The sequence below is a fragment of the Brachypodium distachyon genome, chromosome 4, assembly GCF_000005505.3.
Source record: "Brachypodium distachyon strain Bd21 chromosome 4, Brachypodium_distachyon_v3.0, whole genome shotgun sequence".
Taxonomy (NCBI): domain Eukaryota; kingdom Viridiplantae; phylum Streptophyta; class Magnoliopsida; order Poales; family Poaceae; genus Brachypodium; species Brachypodium distachyon.
The window spans coordinates 14,545,069-14,569,896 of record NC_016134.3 but is presented as its reverse complement, the minus strand read 5'-3'; the positions used below and the strand labels follow the sequence as shown (position 1 = coordinate 14,569,896).

General features: G+C 49.0%; 3 protein-coding genes, 3 non-coding genes and 1 pseudogene across 8 annotated transcripts; 4 read left to right on the top strand and 3 right to left on the bottom strand.

The window, feature by feature from the left end:
* The first annotated feature begins 2,440 nt into the window (after positions 1 to 2,440).
* LOC112269027 lies at positions 2,441 to 2,543 on the top strand. The gene has a single exon (XR_002960618.1). It is a non-coding gene; the product is annotated as a U6 spliceosomal RNA (small nuclear RNA).
* Positions 2,544 to 5,933: 3,390 nt separating this feature from the next.
* LOC100834945 lies at positions 5,934 to 11,063 on the top strand. 3 transcript variants are annotated; one of them, XM_014902456.2, is made up of 2 exons: positions 5,934 to 6,111; positions 9,590 to 11,063. In XM_014902456.2, exon 2 carries the CDS (start codon positions 9,598 to 9,600, stop codon positions 10,774 to 10,776), a length of 1,179 nt encoding a protein of 392 aa, XP_014757942.1. In that variant the 5' UTR covers positions 5,934 to 6,111; positions 9,590 to 9,597; the 3' UTR covers positions 10,777 to 11,063. The 3 variants fall into 3 exon arrangements, with proteins under 3 accessions (XP_014757942.1, XP_003575881.1, XP_024318756.1); XM_003575833.4 differs by lacking the exon at positions 5,934 to 6,111 and adding an exon at positions 8,823 to 9,342; XM_024462988.1 differs by lacking the exon at positions 5,934 to 6,111 and adding an exon at positions 9,349 to 9,464.
* Positions 6,434 to 8,363, bottom strand: LOC106866745 (annotated as a pseudogene).
* A 1,139-nt stretch (positions 11,064 to 12,202) lies between the features above and the next one.
* LOC112269026 lies at positions 12,203 to 12,305 on the top strand. Its single transcript, XR_002960617.1, has one exon. It is a non-coding gene; the product is annotated as a U6 spliceosomal RNA (small nuclear RNA).
* Positions 12,306 to 13,042: 737 nt separating this feature from the next.
* On the bottom strand, positions 13,043 to 13,116 carry TRNAV-CAC. The gene has a single exon. It is a non-coding gene; the product is annotated as a tRNA-Val (tRNA).
* Positions 13,117 to 13,284: 168 nt separating this feature from the next.
* LOC100834641 (UBP1-associated protein 2B) lies at positions 13,285 to 14,577 on the top strand. The gene has a single exon (XM_014902455.2). It carries the CDS (start codon positions 13,285 to 13,287, stop codon positions 14,575 to 14,577), a length of 1,293 nt encoding a protein of 430 aa, XP_014757941.1.
* Positions 14,578 to 14,709: 132 nt separating this feature from the next.
* On the bottom strand, positions 14,710 to 19,736 carry LOC100840256 (ABC transporter F family member 5). Its single transcript, XM_003577327.3, has 9 exons — positions 18,840 to 19,736; positions 18,242 to 18,583; positions 16,981 to 17,121; positions 16,684 to 16,863; positions 16,311 to 16,466; positions 16,118 to 16,219; positions 15,858 to 15,986; positions 15,368 to 15,472; positions 14,710 to 15,259 (listed from the first exon to the last, which is right to left on the bottom strand). The coding sequence occupies exons 1-9, from the start codon at positions 19,659 to 19,661 to the stop codon at positions 15,164 to 15,166; spliced, it is 2,073 nt and encodes a 690-aa protein (XP_003577375.1). The 5' UTR covers positions 19,662 to 19,736; the 3' UTR covers positions 14,710 to 15,163.
* Positions 19,737 to 24,828: the final 5,092 nt, after the last annotated feature.

Sequence of the window (24,828 nt, the reverse complement as noted above, 5' to 3'; positions counted from 1 at the left end):
GATTGGCTTACGTACAATGGCTGGTGTTTTGTTTGAATACAGTGCAAACATTTTTCAAAATGTGGTGCTGCGCTGCACAACTCTCGCGGCATGGTTGAAGGCGTCATCTTCGCCTCTTGGGTTGTAGATTGGCTACCATTTGTTCTTCGGACAATCTGATTGGGTAACGTGCCCACCCAGTCTTATCGTGCGGCGCCTCTCTCTGACCGTTCGATCCTCCTCCCCTCTCACCTACGCTTCTGCTTCTGTCTCTCCTCCAACGGTTCCTCTCTGCTTCTCCTCCCCCAACCCCGAGCACCCAGGCGCTGGAGCAGACCGCAGCGCCGGAGAAGGCCGAGGCGAAGCAGGGAGCGGCGGCCCGACGGGGCTGGGCGCGGCGGTCGGAGCAGCAACGCGCGGCGGCGGCGGCCCGACGCAGCAGGGCGCGGCGGCCGGACGGGACAGGGCGCGGCGGCGACGGCCCGACGCAGGGCGCGGCTGCCCGACGGGACAGGGGGCGGCGGCCGGACTAGGCTGCGGCGGCGCTTAGGGGTGCGGCCGCGGCGGCGGGGCACGTGCATGTCTGCGGCCAGTAGGGGTGCCGGGTGGCGGCGAGGCAGCATCCTTGACGGTGAGATCCGACTTGGAGAACCCGGCGCCTTGCTGGTGGCACCAGCCCGTCGTGGCATCCCGACTCGTCGTTGGAGCCCATGACCGAGGACGAGGCCCTTGTCGACCTTGATCCCGCAGAGCGGCAGCAGGTCTCTGCGGTGGTGTCGGACTAGGCCGCGGCGGCGAGGAGGAGCAGACGCATGGAGCTGGCAGTCGCGGTAGTTTTGAACCTGAGTTGGTTGCACGGCGACGGGGCAGGGTGCGACATCAGCGTCGCCGTTGCCCGTGCAGCAACCGGGGGCATACTAGACGGAGGAAGGATGGAGGAAGATCGGCGGCGGCTTGGGTTGCTTCTTCTCCGGCGACGGTGATGGAAATATGGATAGGATCAAGTCTAGGGTCCTCGCTGCCAAGGGTGCTAGAGAGGACGCGGAGTGACTCGACATTGTTTTGTTGTGTCGAGTCGTTTGTCCCGTTCTTTTCGTGTGGTCGGATGTCTCGAGTCCGTGGCTCTCTATCTGCAACCCTAAACTCTAAACCTTAATACCTAGTTGCCATGTCCATGTTATTATTTTTTTCACACAATTGCCATATTTTTACTCAATTTATTCCACAGCCATGTTGTTACCTGGTAAATTGGCACGGTTTACCCAGTAAATAGGCACAATTAACCCGGTAAGCATGTTTAGTTAGCCTGATAAATACACACAATTAACCTGATAATTAGGCACGGCTGACCTGGTATGGATGCTTAATTAACATGGTAAGTTGACACGATTAACCTGGTAAGTAACCATGGTTAACCTGATAACTATGGTAAGTAAGTACGGGTAACCTAATAAGTAGGCACGGACCTGGTAAGGACGCTTAATTAACCTGGTAAGGGTGGTTAATTAACCTGGTAAGGATGCTTAATTAGTCCGATAAGGATGTTTAAGTTGACACGATTAACCTGGTAAGTAGCCATGGTTAACCTAATAAGTATGGTAAGTAATTACGGGTAACCTGATAAGTAGGCACGGACCTGGTAATGATGCTTAATTAACCTGGTAAGGGTGCTTAATTAATCTGGTAAGGATGCTTCATTAACTTGTTAAGTTGACACAATTAACCTGATAAGTAGCCACGATTAACCTCATAAGTATGGTAAGTAGGTATGTGTAACTTGATAAGCAGACACGGTTAACTTGGTGAATAGGCACGGTTAAGCTGTATGGACAAGCTCGTAGGTATGCACATAATTGGTTGTTCTATACTCCTGTGCAAAATAATTGTTGTTTTGGAAGAAAAAGGTACAAGCAGCGTGGGCCAGAAGTCAAATGGATCGATTTTTATACATTTATGTTGTGTTGTCAATCAGCCTAATTAGCGATTTTGTGATGCGTTAAGAATTAGACTAGTTAAAGGGAAAAAAAAAAGAGGAGATGGGCCGGCCGGCCCAAGCCAGCTGCAAATCACACGCGCAGGAACGCGGAACCGGATGCACTGGGCGGTTGCCGAATCGCTCGCGCTCGCGGAGAGGACGCCGTACGATAAGCTACGCTGGGCACGTCGCTGAATAATCGTGTCCTTTGTTCTTCACCTTCTAAGTTTTTTTTTTCCAGCGAACTCTTCACCTGGAACTGTATCCACTCCGAAGTAAGCAGCCCACGTCAACAGCACCACAAGAGCAGGCGACAAAGATCGACAAAGTTGGGCCGCAGCAACAAGCCCAGTGACGGCCCGCCTCACGGCCTTGTGCTGGTTGGAACCCGCAGACACGAGGGGCAATAGACCTCTTCTTAGTCCCACCTCGCCTAACGAAGTAGAATCTGACCGACATATAACCCGACCTGCTGCTCTCCATCTCGTCCCTTCGGGGACATCCGATAAAATTGGAACGATACAGAGAAGATTAGCATGGCCCCTGCGCAAGGATGACACGCACAAATCGAGAAATGGTCCAAATTTTTTTTGAGATTTTGCGCGCCGGTCCTTTTTCCTTTACAAATACATCCCTGGTGCTTTCTTTTCGGACCTTTCACATCTTCTGTTCTTAGAGAAAGGCCCTCTTTCCTCACAGATAAGCCCACACTGCTTTCTTTTCTACTCTTGTACAGTATGTCTCATGTTTTTGCAGTAATGTCCTTTTACCTTCCTGCTATTATACTCTGCGCTATTTGACATTCTACACTCGCCGCAGATATACCCCAGAAGCCTTTTTTTTGCCATCGCCTCTTTTCTGCTCTTACAACAAGGTCGATTTCTCATCTAAAAATTGGTCCATTTCTCATCTTGGTATTTTTTTAGTTGCACGAGCGTGGCAGTGTCACCAGTTATTTGATATTGCAACTGTGCCCTTTGTCTCTCTAATTTCCTACAAATAGGTACCTGAACTTTTGTTACAATTTACAACTCTTTATTTCTCACAACAATGACCTTGTAGGTTATGGAATGCAGATCATGAATGGGTCGATGGAGAGGTTGAAAAACTGCACTCTTATTGATTGTGTGCACACTGCACAGTAGGTTGAATGCATTACAGCATTAGCCATTCATTCTGATGCATACACTTTGCTTACTAACTGTGCTCAAGTCGTACACGACGGAGCCGAGCGTTAGCTGAGCTCGATACTTTCATTGGCAAGGCAAAATGTCTACTTAAACTTTTAATTAAAAGTTGTACTCGTAGGCTGTGGCCTGACCATGCGTGCCGTGAATTATCGCCGCACCAGTCCGTCAAGCCGTATGCGATCGCCTTCTCCATTTGATCTTCGGCTGGAGCGACATGCAATTGCAAATGGCCTGAGCTTGTGCGTTCCATGGGACATGGGACCATATTAATTATCTGCAGATGGCTTTAGCAATATTGAGCGCGTCCCCAGTGACCGGGATTTTTAGTTTCCAGAATATTCTGTGATGCCTCCGTTTTTCGTTAAGTTCTCTAGATTTTCTACTTTCTCCGTTCAACAAAATATGTCTCAACTTTAACTAAATTTGAATGTACATATATACTAAGTCATGTTTACATAGATTCAAATTTTGACAAACTTGAGACATGTTTTGTTGGACGTAGAGAGTAATCAGTTTTCCGGAATAAAATTATGAGTAATTTGAAGCATAAAGAAAATGTTTCACTTGTGTCTTTCAAATGCAAAGCCAAATAAATTAATGGACAAGCATTTCAAATCTACTCTCAAGATTACACAACTGCAACTGCCGACGTCCTAATCGTCGCCGCCGGCCGGAGAGCTCCCGTATCTATCCTGGGCTGTACATGAGGATACCCAGATGTAATATTAGGCCCTAGGTATCTAAATATAAAACTAGCAGATCATGAAAAAAAAATCTTGTTATCGTATATACCTGTCACATGATTTTTTTTCCTAAGAAGTATATTCATGCCGAATGTGAGGTTTTTGACTAGCCGTTGACCGGACAGAGTGCGCTTTTAGAGATTTCCCGCCGTTCATTTTTTGTGGACAAGTGTAAACAGGCTTTTATAAACATCTCATATCTATACTCTCTCGCTAATCCCCATGGTGTTACTCCGGCGTCACTTCCACCGCCATGTCGCGTTTAGGGCCAGTGATTTTAATTTAAATTGAATAAGATCCAAATGTGCAGTATTATATAAGTCGTACAAAGTTGACATACCTCGATAATTACGGGATCATGCGTACATTTTACGTTTTGTATTAATTAGTTTTATATTAATAAAAAGTTAAAATGCTCGGTGCTAATTAAATTGAGTAAGATCTAAATTTGAGTAAATTTTGCAAAACCACAGATTTCGGGTCCGTCTTCTCACGCAGGTACCACTTTTGCTAATTTGTCCGGAAATCCACACATTTTCAGTCGCAATGTAAGAACAAGTCCGAAATGACGTGTTTAGCAAATTTGACAGTATTCCTTACAGGTCGGGCCCACTTGTCAGGTGACACGTTGGACGAACCAGACCCGACCCGATAGCCCGTTATGCCCGAATTGTCACCTCCAATCCTCCATCCATGGCCACGGCGACCATGGCCTTCTCCATGGCCCTCCACCACCCCCTCGGCTCCACCACCTTTTGCTCTCCTCCGACCCCGTCGAGCAACACGTTGACGACACGCTCCAGGGGCTCAACGCCGACGATGTGCACCGCAAGATGCACCGAGTCCACGGTCACGACAAGATCGAGGAAATCAAGGCTAAAATACGAGAATTCCATGTCGTCCCGGGAAACAGCGGCAATGCCGAGCGCCAAGAGCAGAACGCGCGGTGGCAAAGGAGCGGGGGCGCGTGGTGCTCGTCGGCAATGGCCGGCGGCCGGAACAAAGCTTCGAGGCGGGGGCGGCTCGAGCCCCAGGAGTGTCGAGGGGGAGAACCATAGGCCTCATGACGTCGTCTCGAAGCTAGGGAAGCTGGCACTTGAGTCGGCGGCTCACTGGTGAAGGAGATCGACGCAGCGACGGCGCATGGTCAGAGTTGAGAAAGACGATCCCGCCTGCGTCGATTCCTTGCCCCTCCGGTCGATTCCTTCATCTAGGAGACAAATAGAGACACGGTGGAGCTCGGGGGCAAGGTGGAGCGGCTAGCTCAGGGAGGGCCTTGGCCGCGGCGGCGCGAGCGCGCCCTGGACATACAGGCACGCCGCTCACATTCCGTGAAGCACACGGAATGGGAGGAGGTTTGGCTTGTGGATCTAAGGTGCGGCATGTCTAGGTGGTTACCGTGACGTAGTCTAGAGGTCTAAGCGAAGCCATTGCCGGCCATGGATGGAGGTGGCGGGTGGTGGAGGCCTCGTGAAAGAGAAATGGTCTAAGATTCAGGCATAGCGAGCTATCGGGTTGGGTCGGGTTCGGCCGACGTGTCACCTGACAGGTGGGCCCGACTTGTAAGGAATACTGTCAAATTCGCTAAACACGTTATTTCGAGCTTGTTGTTACATTGCGACTTAAAATGTGTGGTTTTCGGTTAAATTAGCAAAAGTGATACTTGCGTGAGAAGATTGCCCCGGAATATGTGGTTTTGTGAATTTTACTCTCCAAATTTTATTTTATAGCAGTACCAATTGACACACCTCAATAATTATAGGATCAGGCGTACATTCTACTTCTTGTATTGATTAGTTTTATATCAATTAAAAATTAAAATGCTTGGTGCTAATGAATAGCACGCTCGTTCCGTTCCGGTCTATACAATTTTAATGTACAACTGTACATGTATTTTTACATGTACATTTTTACAATTATTTTACATGTACACTTTCGTAGGATGCTGCGTCTCCGTGCCGGAGACAACTCTGTTCCACGGACCGCTATTTTAAACGAGTCGGCCGTTGCGTAAATTAGCGAGGCGGTACTAACTTTCCGGTGAGTCAAAAGTCAAAACAAACGGACCGATTGATGCGGCCTCGCGGGCGCACATCGGAGTCCCTGCATCATCTCTCTGACTCTATCCTGCCCCAACATCAGGACCCGGAGGAGAGGAGCACGGCTATCGCCGCTGCTAGGCGCTAGCGATCAACTCCGGCCAGCGGCCGGTGAGCAAGCTCCGGTACGCGGCTCCCTCTCCACGCCATCCTCCTACCCATTCACCGACGGCTACCCCCGCTGCCGCTGCCGCTGCTCTCCTCTCATCGACGCTCTTCTTGCTCACGCTACTTCTCCCACCGACGCTGTGCGTGCAGGCAAGGTGTTCGACACATTGCCTCTGCATTTGTTTCGCGTCGTTATTACCTCCTGTTCCTTGGTTTCTCTGTATTTGTTATGATGAACCGCCAAGCAGGACCGACAAGCTAATGGTGTCGTTTGTTCTCCATTCTCTGGCCACCACTCGCTAATGACTCAACAGTAAAAAAATGCACGGCAAGATCAACTAGATTGTGCAAAAGTATTTGCTAGCCATTGTCCGGCCACCACTCAAAGAAGTCCTGAAACTACTTTACTACGGTGATATCACACCTGATGCTGAAAGCATCGTCCTTTAGGTATCCCGATCCCTCCAACTTCAAGACCTCGGTCTCCACGAGACCACCGCCCCATCCTTCTCCGCCAGACAACTCGCACGTGCTACCACTAGCCAAGTTGCTGGACGGCACTGGGTTCCCGTCAAGACCGAGCAAGCTGATCTCGAAGCTAGCTCGGACGTCGACAGCGGCGTCGGTGCGATGGAGCCTGAGGATGAGAGACACCCAACCGGCGTTCTCCGGGTCATCGCCGTCAGGGTAGTACTCCAGGCACCAGCGTCGGCCGCCAACGGCGAACGCCACGGACGCGAGGCCTTCTCCGTTGCTGAGCAGTTCGGTAGTTTTAGTGTAGCCTTCGATCCTGAGGACGTGTGATCCGGACAAGACAGCGGAGAGGTCGCTGGCGATGGCCTCGTGGAGCGAGGGGCAGCTGACCGCCAGGTGCTTGTAGTCGTCGCTGGCCATGACCGCCTGGAGGTTGCCCGGAGCCCCGGTGAGGAAGCTCAGGCACGCGTTCTTGAGCCCACGGCAGCCGTGCTGCTCGGCCAGTGTCAGCGTGGCCGCCACGTTGGCCGTGTCGATCCTGCCGATCAGCGTGTCCTCGCACATCAGCTTTAGCCTCTCTAGGCCGTACCTGTCTGCCGCCACCAGCAGGTGCTGTGCCATCTCCACCGACTCCGTCAACTCGCCTTCACCGGGTCTCGGACGGCGGCGAGTCGGTGTAGATGAACTCGAGCATTGCCTTGAAGACTCTCGCCTCCATGTCATCGACCCGCACGGTCTTGTTGATCTCAGCCATGGGGCCCAAGAGCTCCGCCATGAACACCGGCGACCGGGTGGTGAGCATGAACCTGTGCGCCGTGAGCACCTCCCCGCCGACCTTGAACGCCACGTCGCATCCCTGTCCGCTCTGCAGGAGGTCGAGGAGGTGCCGGTGCAGGTCGGACGGCGGCAGGGCGACGGGACGACGCAGGGCGGGGGAAGGCCTCGCGTAGACGTGGTGTACTTCCATGTCGCACCTGAGTCTGAAACAGCCGTCGTCCGTCAGGTACGGCCCGGCCTCCAGGGCATCTTGGGCGACGAACCGGCGGAACCCGGACTGTTCTTTGGAAGCCAAAGGCACGATCTTGGAGGTGGATCTGGTGACGGGAGGATGCAGCAGCTCTTAGTCTTGGTCGATCAAGCTGAAGGTGTACTCTGCCATGGCCGTCTCGCCGTCGGCCATGTCGACGTCGTCGGTGTGCTGCAGGTAGACGGAGACCCAGCCGGCGGCTTCGGAGGAGTGCCTCCCGTTGAAGTGGATGATCCTGATCTTTACGCGCCACAGGTAGCCGCCATGGACGAACTCTTTGAGGTGTCTGCGCCCTTTCGTCCGGAGGGTGTCCCAGTTGATCTTGTATACGAACGAGTTGCTCGAGGGCCAGCGGCCCCATGCCCGAATGGCCGACGAGCTCTGCCATGGCGCGGCGCACATGACGATGACCTGCGTGCGTGCGTCCGCCCGCCTTGGTTTTCCTATGTGCTTTCTGGGGGAATCCTGCCCTGCTGCTATCACGCGTGGTAGGTACTTACAACCGAATCAGGATAAAGATGATATTCATGCATTCATGGGAACAATTAAACCAACGTATGTACGGCAATCCATCCCATGAGATTAGGGGGTAACGCGCGATGCGATACGATGTTGGCTCGGCCGGCCGCGCGATGATCCCGTGATTATGGAAGGGGATAACTCTGCGATTTATCTACTCTCTTCGTTTCATAATTCTTGTCGTACATGTATCCAGACGCTTTTTAGAAATAAATACATCCATTTTGAGCAAATTTGAGACAAAAATTATGAAACGGGGTGAGTATTTGACTCTGCCTCTCGGCCTGTTCTGGGCTATTTGGCCAAGCTCCGCCCAGATTCTGGCGGACGAATTAGGGGCTGTTGGATTTTTTTTTCTTTATTGGCAAACTTTTTAGTTTTTCAATCTTTCAATTTTTATGACTTTTTATTTTTTTTCCAGCCTTTTTATTTTCGAATTTTTTAGCTTTTATAATTTATTTGCAGAAAAATAAAAAAGGAAAAAACTCATTGGGTCACCGCCAGGGAGGACGACGCGCTGGCAAGCAGAGGCGGCGGCGTGAAGGAGAGGAGGAGGTTGGGGTGGCGGTGTGTGCGTGGGGAAGAGAGGGTTGGAGAGGAGAAGAGAGGAAGAAGGTGGCGGCCCATCCTCGCGTGGGGAAGAGATAGGAGGGGCCCGGAGGATTTGGACTGCGGGCTGGGTCTTGGAAAAATGAAAGGAGCGGAAGGGGCGTTGAGTACCGGAGGAGGCCAGGAGGGGGCGGCGCTGGGCAGGACATGGGAAGGCGGCAACGTGTGGGTGGAGCGCAGCGTAGCGGCTTCTAGTGCGTGCGGGCGGACGAAGGAACAAGGAAGAGGAAAACGCGTGCGGGAGGACGACGGACGAAAACCAATGACGGAAACACTATTACTTTTATTATCAGGTACAGATTTGGTTGAACTAAGAAGGATCAAAGGGTATCTGAGGTCACAATTTTGCAGCTTTAATTGTGCATTTGTGCGCAAAGAGGAAAGATAGAACAGTACTATCTGATTAACTGAAATAAGCAATTACCACCGCACGAGTTCCTTCGCCAAATCCCAACCCACACGGCCACACCGAACGAGATCTGCCCTGCATTTCCCTCGTGCGGTCGTGCCCCAACATCAGGAAGACCTGGAGGAGCCGAGGAGGCGAGGAGCCCGGCTAGCCTCGCCGCTGCTAGCGCGATCAACTGCAGCCAGGCCAGCCGCCGGCGATCAAGCTCCGGTACGCGGCTCTCCCTCCACGCCACACCACGCCACCCTTCTACCTCCCTCCGCTGCTCTCCCCTCGTCGACGCTCTTCTTGCTCGCACTCCTCCCCCTACCCACGTCGCGCGTGCACGCGAGGTGTTCGACACATCGCCTCTGCATCTGTTTCGCATCGTTACTTCCTGTTCTCTGGTTTCTCGGTACATTTGTTACGACAAAGCAGGGCCGACTCACTAATGGTGCTGTTTGTTCTTGTTTGCAAGGTTGTCCGATGGCAGGGGCACCACCACCTTGCTCACCCTTGTCGTGGTCGGACCTCCCGCTTGACCTGGCCGGCATGGTGCTCGACCTCCTCCCTTCCCACGTCGACCGCGTCCGCTTCAGCGCCGTGTGCGTCCAGTGGTGCCGTGCAGCGCGGCAGCTCCCCATGCAGCCGCCGCTCCCGCTGCTCTTGCTTCCGGATGGCACGTTGCACAGCCTCCCCCGGAGTAAGTCTTTCCACGTCTCTGGCTGCGCAGGCTACGGCAGCGCCTGTGGGAAGTGGCTTGTGTTTTCACGTGACGACAGCGGCTGCTTCCTGATGGACCCTTTCTCCAAGGCCACCGTGACATTTCCTGCTCTGGCTAGCATCCGTCGGCCATTCGGGGAATCTTACTTTGCGTATCAGATGGGCATCACACATATGATGATCAAGGAATCGAAGCAAATTTTGTTCTCACCACACCTTGTAGCAGCAATCTTCAACGTCCACTGGTCCAGTCACATTGCTCTATGCCGTCCGGGGAGCTCATCGTGGTCGATACTCACAGAGAAACATTTTGGTTGGGACTTCAGTCAGATGTCATTTCACAAGGGAAACCTCTACACCCTTACATGTAATGAAGATCTCTTTGCTGTCAATATCACCAAGGATGACATCACCAGTAGTCCATGGGTATCTCATTTAGGTCAGGTTATCAAGGGCCCTAATGGATTGTCATCTACATTCACAGCATCACGAAACGGCAGGCTCAGCATTAGGATGCTCTACCTTGTTGAATCGCGTGACACACTGCTGATGGTTCGCAGGACGCTTTTCTGCAGATGTAGGAGGCCGTCTGCTCTTGCACTGAAAGACAAGGGGATTGTGGTTGAACGGAATGATTTCAAGGTATTCGAGGCTGACTTAAGGCAGTTACGGTGGGCTGAGGTGAAGACCATAGGTGATGACCAGTCCTTGTTTCTAGGGCGGCGATGCTCCAGAGCTATGTCTGTGTCTCAATACGATATGCCAGGAAATCATATCTTCTTCTTGGAGCTTGATGATCATGATCGTTCCTTATACGGTGAGAAGAGTTTGAGTTCTTGCAGTGCCTACAACATTAGAGACGGCACGTTCTCTTCCCCTCTGCCAACGGGCTCGTGGAAGCGTGGCATGGGGTTTGCGACCTGGCTCTTCCCTCAGAACTGAAGTGAAGCTATACTATAGCCTGTTGAATACATTAGTACAGTCTGAACTTAGAATGGTTCTCGAAGATGAAGCTGTGTCGGTTTGATTTCAGCCATTCTTATAATGATTGATGTTCTGGTCATTATTGAACACAAAATGAACAAGCTGTACTTTTTACTCTTTCTCAGGATTATGACTCAAGTCATATTGCTTGCGGTCGCTATACTGCACGCCTATGTTTGTCTCCAGAACCTTGCATTGCAAATTACTTTGGTCATATATACTACAAATTGAAGACTCTTTCCCCAGATTATGACTCAAGTCATAATGCTTGCGGTCCTGCAAGGCTATACTGCACGCCTGTGTTTGTTTGCTTGTAAAATCTTGCCATGCTCTCGAAATTCTATGAAATAAGCCATTTGGAAAAAATGTTGTTTAGTATTCGAAGAAATATAGAAGGTGATGGATTTGTTTTTGTTTTCGTGAGAGCTCTTGCTGTTTATGTTGAAAAACAGATTGATTTGTTGATTAAACATTATGGGTACATAGCATTACAATCCAGCAACTGAAAATGGTACAGCTGCTGCCTGATAGTACAAATCACAAATATCCTGCAGGACTGCATTTGCTACCGAGCTGATTACAGACATAGAACATCGGTACTTCACATACACTGTATCTTGAGAAACATATTCAGATCTGAACATCATGGCATGTTTTTGCCAGATATTGGTAGTACATGGGTTGCCATTTCCAGAAACTGCTAGTTCCAGCATAGTTTTTTTTAGGTAAGATCCAGCATAGTTCACCTTATGACTGAACAATGACTTGTTATTACAGACCGTTTCCTCACACCCTCTGCCATCCTAACCAACTGCAAACATTTTTCAAAACGAGGTGCCGGGCTTCAGAGTTTTCACAGCATCTTTGAAGGAAAAATGGACCCCTTGACATCGGCTAGCTCTTTTCAAAGTTCAAGAAAGAGGTTGCTCTTTACCTTCTGAATGAATTGGGCGGTCATAAACTCAAAGATGTTTCTCCTCTTCGAAAGAGAAAAAAAATTCAGCTGAAAGATGGAACTCAGTCGATTAGCTTTGATTATGTACGGAATTTTTGTCAATTTTTAGACCATTTCTTTGTTTTTTCTTTTAACAGCTCACATCCACAGCACGGGAAGCAACGATTAGATGATTTTTTTTTAGAAGTAGCGATGAGATCTGGCAAAAAAAAGGGAAGCAACGACGAGGCTTGCTGGTCGTTTCCATGAAGATCGAGTTGGGCCGCAGCGAAGATCTAGCCCACCATCGGCCCGGGAATCCGATGGCTATTTCTTCTCTTCCGGGCTTCCGGCTGGGAGCGCGGGGCGCAATAACCTTTGTTTAGTCCCACCTCGGCCAGCAATGAATAGATGAAGCGACTTATAACCACTCGCGCTGCCACCTATCTCGTCCCTTCGGGGACATCCGATAAAATTGGAACGATACAGAGAAGATTAGCATGGCCCCTGCGCAAGGATGACACGCACAAATCGAGAAATGGTCCAAATTTTTTTAAGATTTCTCGCGCCGGTCCTTTTTCCTTTGCAGATGTACGCCTAGTGCTTTCTTTTTGCATCCTTGGGTCTTTTGAGACTTTACCTGCCTGTCATTTTTCTTCTCGTATTTGCTCTGCAGCTTTCTACTCGCACCCTTGAGTCTTTCCCTATGCTTACAAAACGATCCTTTTCCAACGGTTTCTTCTGTTGGCGCTTTCCATTTAAGCCCTCATATTTTCTGCCGCTTTACATAAATATTACTCTACCGTTTATTGCTTTTTCTTGTGGCACTCCACGACGCAGATTATGCTCTAGAGGGCCAAATACCCAAATGCATGTGCCTAATTTTCAGCCAGGCTAGGTGTCCTGATGCTCGTGCTATTCTTTTCTATCCTTTGTCGCTCGACATATTTGCAGTATTGCATTACATCAACCGAAAAGCAGCTGAAAGCCTGAGACGGGGTGGACTACTTTTGTACCATCTGGGGAAAAAAAAAAATGCACCCACACTTGGTGTGGTCAACTTTTTAGCTCGTGATCAGCGTGTCGTGTTCTCATGTTGCATTGGATGGTGTTGTTTCTACGAAAATGCCCCGGTCTCCATACGTGAAGAGGTTGTATGCAGTATAGGCCGAATGAAGAATTCTAAAGATACATTTGGACATTTTCCAATTAGAATGCCCGGTCTCCGTGCCAATGGCAATAATACAGTACAACTCCTAATGCAAAAAAAAGATAAAAGTAAAAACGAAATGTCTGAGCCCAGGTTCGAACTGGGGACCTTTAGTGTGTGAGACTAACGTGATAACCAACTACACCACCCAGACAATCTTATAGTTACTCCATTAGAAGGATTATTCTTCTATACTCTTCATGCCATGTCATTGGGTCGTGAGAATTGAGACTCGAGACTACTTATGTGAGGTCGCCGATTCGTGCCACGCTGCCGTTGCCACCAATTCCGCCGTCGCCGCCATTGCCCTACCCGACCGGCCATGGGGAAGAAGAGATCCAAGAAGCCCCGCGAGAAGGACCGCCACACGCCAAAATCCCACCCCTCCTCCACTCCCACCCGCAAGCGCAAGCGCCGGAAACCCCGTGACCCAGCCCCCGGCTCGGACTCCGGCTCCGACTGCTCGCCCCCATCCTCGCCGTCCCCCACCGCGCGCCGCCTTCTGGATCCCTACCCCAAGCCCCGCCTCGCCGCGCTCCTCGCGTCCGCCGCCTCCGCCGACCCCGCGCTGCTGGCCCGCATCCGCGCCGCCGCCGACGCGTCCCTCTCCCACCGCAGGGTCTTCGTCCACGGCCTTCCCCCGCGCGCCGACGGGCCCGCCCTCGAAGCCGCCTTCTCCGCGTTCGGGCCCCTCGCCGACTGCCACGTCGTCGCGGCTGGCCGCTGCAAGGGCTACGGCTTCCTCACGTTCAAATCCCACGCCGCCGCTCGCCGCGCCGTCCGCGCCCCGTGCGTATGTGTCGCTGGATTCCCAGTCTCCGCGCAGTTCGCCTCTGCCGGCCCGGACCGTTCCGGCGCCTCCGCCGTTGGGAGGAGGGTGTACGTGGCCAACGTCGGGCCGGACGCGAGCGTGGAGAGGCTGCGCACGTTCTTCGCGGGGTTCGGGGAGCTCGAGGGCGGGCCGTTCGGGCTCGACGTGGACGGCGAGGCCGAGACGGGGAGGCCGCGCTCCCAACGGTACTCGCTGTTCGTGTACCGTGAGGCGGAGGGCGCCCGGAAGGCGGTGGAGCAGCCGTACCGCGTCTTCGAGGGCCGCACCCTGCGCTGCCAGCTCGCCGCCGACGTCGGCCTCACGGCGTGGAAGAAGAAGAACGAGGACACGAACAATGAGCCGCCTGTGCCGGCGCCACCGTCTTATGCGGCGCTTCGCCCGGTTCTCGACGCCGTCGTGGCCGCAACCGGCGCAGGGGACCTCGCGATGTGCGCGCGGAACCCCGCCCAGGCCGCGGCGTTGCTGGGGCAGAACCCGGTTCTCGCCGCCGCTGCGCTGAGCTCTGTATTGGCGTCTGCTGGAATCGTGCCGACTCCGGCAACGGCAACGGCAACGGCAACGGCTGGAACGCAGAGCCCGGCAGCTGTTGCTGGCCTCAGTCCTGTATCTTCCCTCGAGGTGGCGCCACTGCCGGTAAAGCCTTGTGCTGGACCAAGTGGTGGTGCAGGGCTGCTTGGGCCGTACAAGCCGCCATCTTCTTCACCTGTCCTCCTCCGGGAGGAAATGGGCAATGCTGGGCGTAGTCACCTGATGAAGTTCTCGGATGATAACGCGAAATTGTAGCTGTAAAACGTGATGCCCATGGGGTTGTTGTATTTTCTGGCAGTCTTGTAAAGCTCTTCGCGGTATTCTGTAGATAGATGCCTACATCACCTTCTGACAAATGTGGTTCTAGTCTTATTCTGCAGCATAAACAAACATGAACCATCCTGCTCTGTATCATTGATCGTCAGCAAGTACAAATTAGTGGTAGTACAGATGATTTTCATATGGGGATAGAACTGCTCAATAGCAGTGGCATTGTACTACAATGTGTGGTTTTTCAGTTGGAGTGGCACAGCTGGAAGAACACAAATGATGCCATTTGTCAATCGTTACAAAATGAAGCATTCCTTGATCAGAAACTGCCTGTGTTATGTACAAGGTTACAAATCACATTCCTCCTAAGTAACATCATTTGGTCTTCTATAATATGCTATACTAGGATTTTCGCCTTGGCGGTTGCTGACGTATGCATGCCGTTGCTGACATTGATAGACGGGATATATCTTTACAGCACACCAGGGGCCTGCCTGGTTGGAACCAGCATCACGCTGCACAGATGCGTATGGTGCTGTGAATGGCACTGTCAATCAGGGACCATGACACCTCAGTTCCACCTCTTTGAGTTTTTCATCGATTTCGATTTCTGCTTGCTTTGTTGGAAGGCCTGCACCTTCTGTTTCTTCCTTGCAATTTTCTCCGCCTATGTTGCGGTTAAGGAAAGTGAAATTTGAGTTAGTTTGCCAAACTAAACCTTAGTAAATATATGTTCAGACAAAGGTTGCATTGAAAAGACATGTCAATTATTCACCTTCGACATTTTTGATTTGGCTTTTACTTTTGGGGCTTTCTCCTCAAGCTCTTCCGCACGTGCAAGCTCCCTCTCTCTGGCCTCAAGGTTCCTTTCGAGGTAATACTGCAAGGATAAGAAGAAGATTTCAGCACTACTGGGTTTAAAAATATCCTGGGATAAAAACTCTTAAGCTTGTCGCTAATGTTATCAGTTTATCACTGAATAGGGAATAACCATCATTGGCAATATGATTTTGTTGCCAAGAAGTTCATTTCATAGTCAAAAAGCGAACTTCTGACTCATTATGTTTCAATGCGTGTGCCTGTCGATGAGACATTGCGTATGATCTATATCTTGACTAATACCATTACAATTGCTTAAGTTGCTGACATACTACTTCGTGCCATGAGCAGCTGTACTTCGTGAAATTACATAAGCAGGAAAGAGCTCAACATATCTCATTCCAATGCAATCAGAAAATTGAAGCAAATGTCATTGGGCAACTTACATTATAATCTCCTTGATAATCCTGGACAGTCTGGTCTTTAACTTCGATGACTCTGTTAACTATTTGTTTTACAAAATACCTATCGTGAGAAACTGCTATGACGGTGCCTGTGTATTCAGATATTGCCTCCTGTCATGCATGCAAAATCATTTATTAGAACATCATGCTCAAGGAATACCAACAGATATTCAAGAAACAGATGACCATAAAAAATAAACAAAAATGATTTGATTTTCCAAACATTGAAAACTGCATCCAACCTCAAGCATTTCTTTTGATGGAATATCAAGGTGATTTGTTGGTTCATCCAAGATCAGTAAAGTAGATGGGGTCACCATGAACTTGCAAAAGGAAAGCCTTGCCTGAGAAACAACAAATAAAAAAATGAGTAAATACACAAAATCGCTAGCACTGCTGTATGCAAATCAGAAATACACTAAAAATGCACATTACCTTCTCTCCGCCACTTAGAAATTGAACCTTTCTATCCAGCATGTCATCCCTAAAATTACAACGACCGAGGAGACCTTTAATATCATCAATTTTCCAATCCTCTGCAGCTTCAGCTACAGTGTCAAGCACAGTTTTCTCCAAATCAAGAGCTTCTGCCTGGTAAAAAAACGTACCCATGAATGTTTACTTCTAAAATAATGAAGGGCTGGTGGGTGTTGCAGTTTACTACTACTAGATAGGATTGTGACCAACTACCTAGCTAGATCTTACTTGAATCAACTTAGAAACCATATAGTCATCGCAATAAAGACCATATAAACACTAGACAGTCATCATAGAAGAACAAAATATCCATTTGGGAAATTTGGTGTACCTGATTCTGCTCGAAATAGTTTGGCAGCACATTATGCTCCCCAAGAAGCACTTCACCTTCTTGTGGCTTTTCCATCCCCAAAGCAAGTTTCAATAGTGTACTCTTCCCACATCCATTGGGACCAATAATGGCTATCTTTTCGCCTCTCTCAACTATGAGATTAGCATTGTTGAACAATACCTGAATACATTATCAAAACAATAAGGATGTATCTACAGAGAGTTGGGGTACAGAGTACCACACTTTGTTGTGAAAAGAGAGAAGTCCTGAAAGAGCTTGGCGTAGAATAATGCTGACCTTATCCCCAAATCCAAATTTGAGATTATTTATTGCTAACACAGTTCTACCACTTCTCCCACGCTCAGGAAATCTGATCTTTAACTGCTTCCTTTGGAAAGGTTTCTCAATCAACCCTTCTTTCTCAAGCTTTTCCAATTTCTAGTGTTTCAAACAAGACAAATCACAGGAGGGGTAAGAAATATATTATGCTTTCAGTAATAAGCAAGGGCTAGAGACATAATAAAGCGTGTAACTTAAAAAATTCATCTACTCATCACAATATAGCATGCTAAACTATTAGGTATGAGTACAGAAATTGTAAGGTAAGGTGCTGGTGTTTAGTGCAGTACCATTGTAATATGGTGCAGTTAGGTATTCTAGAAAAGATAGAGTTCAGTTAATATGTACTACTGGTACTACAATATAAATGGATGTACAGTTGTACACATGCAAGCAACAGAGACCAAATTAAATTGATACTTGATGGATGAACCTCATTTTTATGCTCTTCTGTATAGCTTACTCACCAGAGGTTATGTGAAGAATAAACATGTTTCTTCATATTTCTAGATATGTAAGTTTGTGCCAAGTGTGGTATATTTGTCAATGTAATAGATAGTTTATTAGACTTTGACTGCTTTACTTATTTAGTCAATCTCTCTAATAAACAGGGGGCAAAGAAAATCTTAAATTGTCTATGAAATTCTGTACAGTGGGAGGACCAATATACATGCATAAAATTAGTGGTGCAGTTTGTCTATGAACGCTGAAGCAGTGAAGAATGTGTGATGCAGTACAAGATCGTGGTTTATTTATGATTTGTAGACAGTAATTTTTGTGTATAGTGAGCATGCTTTTGTTTTATTTCTCTAAACTTCTTTTTAGTGATCATGCAAGAGAATTTGAAAGAACAATCAGTTTTATTGACATGAGTTGGATAAGAAAAAAATGTTGAAAATGTGGTGATCATGAGCTGGACAGTCCTTTTAGTTTTAGACATGGTGGGATCTAACGAATATTTGTGGCGCTGCGCCTAGAAAATAATGGATTACATATATGGGTGTGTTAATTGGTATTACCAGATGTCTTCTATATATTTATTAATATGCACTTTATATTTATTCAAATATCCTGAAACATAGATTAGACTATATGAATATTTATGAAGTCATTAATTTATTTTTAAACACTTTCAACTAGTTACACAAACAGTAGTTGAAAATAGGACATTGATCGCATTGATTTGATGCAACCGGCAAGCTGCAATTCAAGTAGTTACCTTTTGTTCACTTGAAGCACGCCCTGAGCTAGCTCCAGCCCCAAGCCTACTTATCAGTTCCCTTGTGTGCTCAATCTCCTTCTGCTGCTTTTCCCATGCAGCACGCTGAGTTTCCACCCATATTGCCTTTGCTAGAATATATTCCGAATAGTTACCCTTATATGTTTTGGACACGCCAAATTCGGTCTCCACAATCTTTGTACAGCACTGATCAAGGAAAGCCCTGTCATGAGATATGATGACCATTGGCACATCCTGCATCTTAAGGTAGCTCTCTAGCCACTCGATGGTGTCCAAATCGACATGATTTGTGGGCTCATCAAGTAACAGCAAATCAGGATCCTGCACATAATCAGGAATACAATGTCAATATAAACAAAATGGAACTTTACAGTTTACACTTCGCAAGCTAAATCTAAAACAAATTGCCATTAAACAACCCGACAATCCTATCTAAATTCATAGCCAATTTCACCGCAATGCCATTCCATTTCCTCTCAATTCTTGGTTCAAACAAAAAGCTGAACCTTTATGCCATTTGTCAAGTGTCAGCATTACTCCCTAGTCCCTGCATGTAAAGCTATTGTTCTGTCTGTACCTGAAGAAGTATCTTCCCCAATGACATCCTCATCTTCCAGCCGCCACTGAACGATGCAACAAGGCGGTCAGCATCCTCCGGCACGAAGCCGAGCTCGGGCATGAGCTTCTGAATCTTGACCTCCACCATGCCGAGGTCGACGTCCTGCGACTGGCGCTGCAGCAGGTCGAGCTCGTCGAGGAGCCTCCCCATGAGGTCCATGTCCTCGGTGGCGCGCTCGAGCGCCGCCTGCACCTGGTCGAGTCGGCTCTTGACGCCCATCTCCTCCTGGAAGGCGCTGAGGAACTCCTCCCTGACGGTCCGGGAGGCGCAGACCTCGAACTCCTGGCTGAGGAAGGCGATCTTCATGTTGTCCTTGGCCTTGACGACGTTGCCGCCGTCGGGCTCCTCGAGGCCGGCGATGATGCGGAGCTGCGTGGTCTTGCCGGCGCCGTTGACGCCGACGAGCCCCACCTTCTCCCCGCGCTGCACCTCCCAGGACACGTCCTTGAGGACGGTCACGCCCTTGTACGACTTGGAGATGCCCTCCAGCCGCACCCCGGACGGGATGCTCGACGCGCCGCTGTTGGACCGCTTCCTCCTGGACCCCGCGATGCCCGCGTAGGAAGAGTCGTCGGAGAGGAGGGAGGAGAGGTCCTGGTCCGCGTCCCCCTCGGAAGTGGTGGTGGTGGAGGGTGAGGAGGAGGTGGTGAGGCGGCAGTGGATTGGGGAGGGGCGGCGGTGGCGGCGGGAGGGGAGGGACGGGGAGGGGAGAAAGGGGGAAGGGAGGTGGAGGGAGGAGCGGAGGAGCTTCGCGGAGAGGATGTCCATGGTGGCCGCCATGGGGAGAGTTCCTGGGGTCCTCTGCTCTTCTCCCTCTGGTTTTGGGTGGAGGGAGAGAGACCACACAAACCCGAGAGAGGGCAAGTGTATGGGTGAGGAAGGAAAAGGGAGAGGAAGAAATGCATCAAATTTTGGGAGTGATTTTTTGGGGTGAGGAGAAGTTCAAATTCTAATTGTTTATTATTATTGCCTGTTTTCGTTATTCAGATTACTTTTCTTTGTTTTGTTGTGGAAAGTCTAGCTTTGTTATTTGTAAGGATTTTCCAATGGTTTTCAAGAAGTGAAGAACATTTATCCACCTGGTTGTAGATAATAAGTTCAAGTTTTGAGCTCTGTGTAAAATAAAATATAGAAATTTGGTATAAAACGTTTGTTTTATTTAACTAGCCATTTGACACCTTTAATTAAGGTCTTAACCTATTATTTAACGAACCCGACACAATTTACTCTCGAGTTTTATTTTCAAAGTTCAATAAACCATTTATCACCTTGCCAAAACAATACGATATACTCACTCCAATCCATAATAAGTGTTCAGATTTAGCACATAGTTACTACAAAGTTGTACCAAGTCGGACCTACTTATTATATATCTTGCTCTCTGGCTAGTTGCTAAACATGAAATCTGTGTTAAAGTAGCTAGGCTATGTTAAGTTTCCTAATCTAGGTATCTCAGCATTCTCTGACGATTTATGTTATCTAAAATAATCTAGTCTAGCTATAAAATACTTCCTAAGTTCCTATTAAGCCAGTAAGCAGTTCTCGTTGTTGTCTGTCAGTTGTGTTGCCGTATGTGTGGATCTCAGTTAATCGGTTCATTTGTCATTGTCGTGTGAAGCGAAGGAGACGAGTTTAATTTCCGACACGAGCCAGCCGTCTGTGAAGGAAAACTCTTGTGGCCGAGATTCATAGGAAGAAGACGACGACATGGGTCCGTCAGCACCACCAACCTGCCGGGCGTGTGGCCCTCCAAAGTCGGAACGGATGCGTGCTAGGATTCGCGCACAACCACGACCGTACACGTGTCACGTGGGTGAGGGCACTACGACACACTTCTATACTTATTAAAAAATACGGATACCTTCAAACTTTCAAAAAAAAATTATGGGTCCATCTAAAAAATACGGACCGATCCTTTCACCGTCGTCTGTCAAACTTTCCAAAAAAATTATGGGCCCCGAAAATTGCATGTATATTAGACCTACTAAGCCGGCTGGCCCGTTAACTGTACCGAATTGGATTAGAACTCCGCAAGGGAATCCATCGCTAGCGTGATCATTACGAGAGTCGGGCAACAACTCCGAATCTGACAAGAAAAATATCGCTTCGCCGAAACACTACGGGAGTCGGAAGATAAGACCCGATCGGGCAAGGAATCGAAGCCACGGCCGTCCCCTCTATCTCCCAGGCGCAGCCACGGCTGGTCCCCTCTTCCGTTTCTCAGCCATGAATGTATCCTCCTTGTCGCACCAGTGGCACCCGGGTTACCACCGCTGCATGATGCGTGGGCCACCTCGCTTGCTCCCTGGGAGGATCGCATCCCGGGCAGCACCCCGCGAGCTGCCTGGCAAGTCACCAGCACGGCAGAGCTAGCTGGGCTGCGGGGGTTGTCCTGAAGCGCAGCAAGAGAAATCCCGCCTGGGCGCTTCCCGGGAATGGCGTTACCGGGCGCGGGACCGAGTGGGCAGGACAGCAACGCCACGTGGCCGCTCGGCGGGCTCCCCGTGCGCAGGATTCGTCAGGACAAGGAGTGAAGCACACTCAAGTATTAAATGCTCCGACAGAAAGGGGATTCCCTGTCCAGTCAACCTACAGTGACCGGCCCGGTGTAAATTAACCATCTAGAAAGAAAGAAAAAACCTACAACTTTCTTTAGATGAAAACCTGCAACTTTAGTAAGAAAAATAATAATATAATTGAAATTGCAAAAAGGCAAATTTGGGATGATCTTTTTTCAGAAACTCTGGATGATGCCCGGAGGAAGATCTAACACCCCCAAGGAGAGGTGGCCCTACTTCACGCGCGGGACAATTTTAAAATTGATTTAGGAAAATAATAGTGTTTTCTCCCTTGGACTCTTCGTATGAAAAGCCTCACACCTCCACAGTTTCGATGCCTCATGGATAGAGTTCTATCGGGCAGGAGCGTCGCCGTAGCCGTGTTAATAGCGACATTGTACACTATTTACATATGCGAAAAGGTCCATATGATTTTTGGATGGCAGACATCAAGTTGATCCTATACAGGCCGTCCTATTAAAATTGTGGCCAATACGTTGGCTATTTTTATTGAACGGCTAAATAAGAAGGTTTGGGTGAATGGACTCGTTTAGTGGACGGTGGCGTTTGTTTTCGTAGAAAATGATATTGAGCGTGCCAAAAAGTATTTAGAAACGGAGGGAGTACTACATTAGGCTTCAGTTGAACAAGGATTTGATCAAGTATTACTTCATTTATATGTGATAGGTGATCAATATGATCTAAATCATAACCATACACAATTAGGTTTGAATACGAATACAACGATATTACTTTTATGTCATATATAAATTTATATTAATAGAGCCATTCTTGACCAAAGCATTGAACAAAGTAAATCTAATGTGTCACTGTTGTTGGAGGGAGGTAGCCGATAACCCAAACAAACGGACATATCGACAGATGAAATGTGGAACCACTAATGACTTAAACACATTTATGAAAAAAAAACTCTTTTAATTAAAAAAACACCACATTTGAGCCACTTGTATAACATGACCTCCAAACTAGCATTAACAAAGTAAAAAAAAGGAGATAATTTACTGAGTAAATTACAAAAAAAAACACATTTGCGCCACTTGTATAACGTGGCCACCAAACTTTTAATTTTTTCTTCTAAAAACACCATTTTTTGGGTTCGATTTAGCCAACGTACGTGTGAGGTGGGTGCAGTTTTGGGACATGCGTAACACGGCGGGCGAGTCCCTCCAACGTACGTGTGAGGTGGGTGCGGTGATGCTGCAAATAATGGAAATCGACCTGCGCCTACGTTTTTTCTTTTTCGACGGAATCAAGTTCCGGCTCTTTGCGGCAGGTCAGAAGCGGTGATTTTTCGTGACGCGCAGTCCCGCTGCGCCGGCTAAATCCAAAAGATCCACGTAACCCACACGCCACGATCCTACGACGCGAGAGGGGGCCGATCTGGTATCTGATCAGCCGGCAGATACGGCTAGCGTGTGGGCCTTAAATTTTTGCAACGCCTTGTGCAAACCGAGACAATGTTGCATCGTAGAAATCCAGCTGCATGGGCAAGAGATTATGTTGCGACGATCGGATGCTTCCGATGTCTTCACTTCACAGAAGGATTTTATGTTGGCAACAATATACTGGTCCATCCAAGAGAGGCCGGATTCTGTTTTGGATAGGTAGTTTATAACAAAAATCATTCTAAAATTTTGTTCCAAAAAACGTTTCACGTACCTGCCGCCCTGCATGCACGATGGCATCATCAATAAATTCATGCACGTTACAATGTGGAGAGATGATCATGGCACATAAATCAAACGGCGCCAATCAAACAACGGGACGGTGGTCGAACCGGCCGATCGAAAGACTTTCTAGCATCCATCGTCCGACGACTAGCGGCTAGCTCGCCCCTTATTTTCCGGTCACCTAAGCATAGTAATCCTATCGATCCAAAGGAGAATTAATATAGATGCATATGCTCCGCCACATGGTGCTTGACACGAAAAATACTTAAAGGAAAGAAAAAAAAGTATTTTTCTCGCACCAGGGAAAATTAAAACACGGACGTGCCAGTGTACTAAATACACGAAGAAAAAATAATATGAAAATTACACATTATTAATCATAACGAAAAATAAGCGTTTATTTCCGGGTGTAGTGCGCGCTCCGTAGCCTACTAGCTCGGCTAACATGACATTGCGATCATGGTCTTCTGGTTCCCGAGGCTTTGGGAGGCTTCCGGTTAATTATTCCTGCGGCTCGAGCCGCCGGACACCTCCGATTAAGCTGCTGGATCGTCGTCTTCATCTTCATGTCGCGTTCTGCATGCATGGTGGTGACGTGTGGACGACGGCAGGGTCCATGCACTTGAACATGCACGCGCCGTCGATAGCGTGACCCTTGTTTCGGCCATGCTCGCCCTTACCGTCCGGCTTTGTTGGCCGAACGATGTCGATGTCATCGAAGTCGCCTGGCAGGGCTTGGCATTGACGTCGAGACGTCTCGGTGGCATCGTCGAGATGGTCGAGGGGGACCCCCGTAGAGCATCCACCAAAGTCTTACCGGCAGGAGTTGCTTGATAGCAAAGAGGTTGCTGCACACCAGGGATTTACCAAGTCCCATGGGTGTGCTAGCTGAAAAACGCACCGGAAGACTGCCTACTAGCAGCCCCGGCGTCGGCGTCGTAGCTCATGAGGTAGGAGGGCCGCCTGAGGAGGCGTCCTCGCAGCCGGGCAAAGTGGCCAGGCGTCGGTGATGTTCTCAGTGGAGAGCCCGCCAAAACGTCATCTTCGTCGGGCGGGCACATCGGCCGAGCGCCGACGAACATGACATGGCGATGTCAGAGCAGCAACGGCACCTCTGCCATCGTAGCGCGCGTTAAGCAGATGCACGGCGTCGTCTTCTTCAGCTGCAGGTGTCGACGATCTCCCAACGTCGGAGCCGGCGAGTCCCAGCGGCCCAACGGCCACCATCTGGATGAGGCTCCGGAAGTAGGCCGACAAAGCGCACGGCGGCAGCCTGGGCAAACTGCCCGTGACCAAGCGACTCGCCGCATGCGAAGATGCACAGTACGGGCAAAAAGAAAAAAAAAAGAAAAAAAAGAGAGGAGAAGGGAGATCAACCATCTTCCTCACCATTGGAGAAAGACGCCGTCATTGTTGTCCTTGATCAAGTCCCTGTCCGGCTGCTGCTTGTTCTTAATCTTGTACATGAATGTAATTTGGTGTTTGTATTCTGGATGTGAGAGTATACGTGCTCCTTTTACCTCTGGTCGACGCCCAAGCGGCTTCAGCGCTTCTGCCCTTCTCCCCTCGATGGAAGCATTGGCAGGCTTATATAGGCCTCAATCGAAGCACCGGAAGGAAAGACCACCGCCTCATATTTTTAGCAACTGCAGCTGCCGTGTTTACAAATCGCAAGAACGGCTGATTTGCTAATCGACG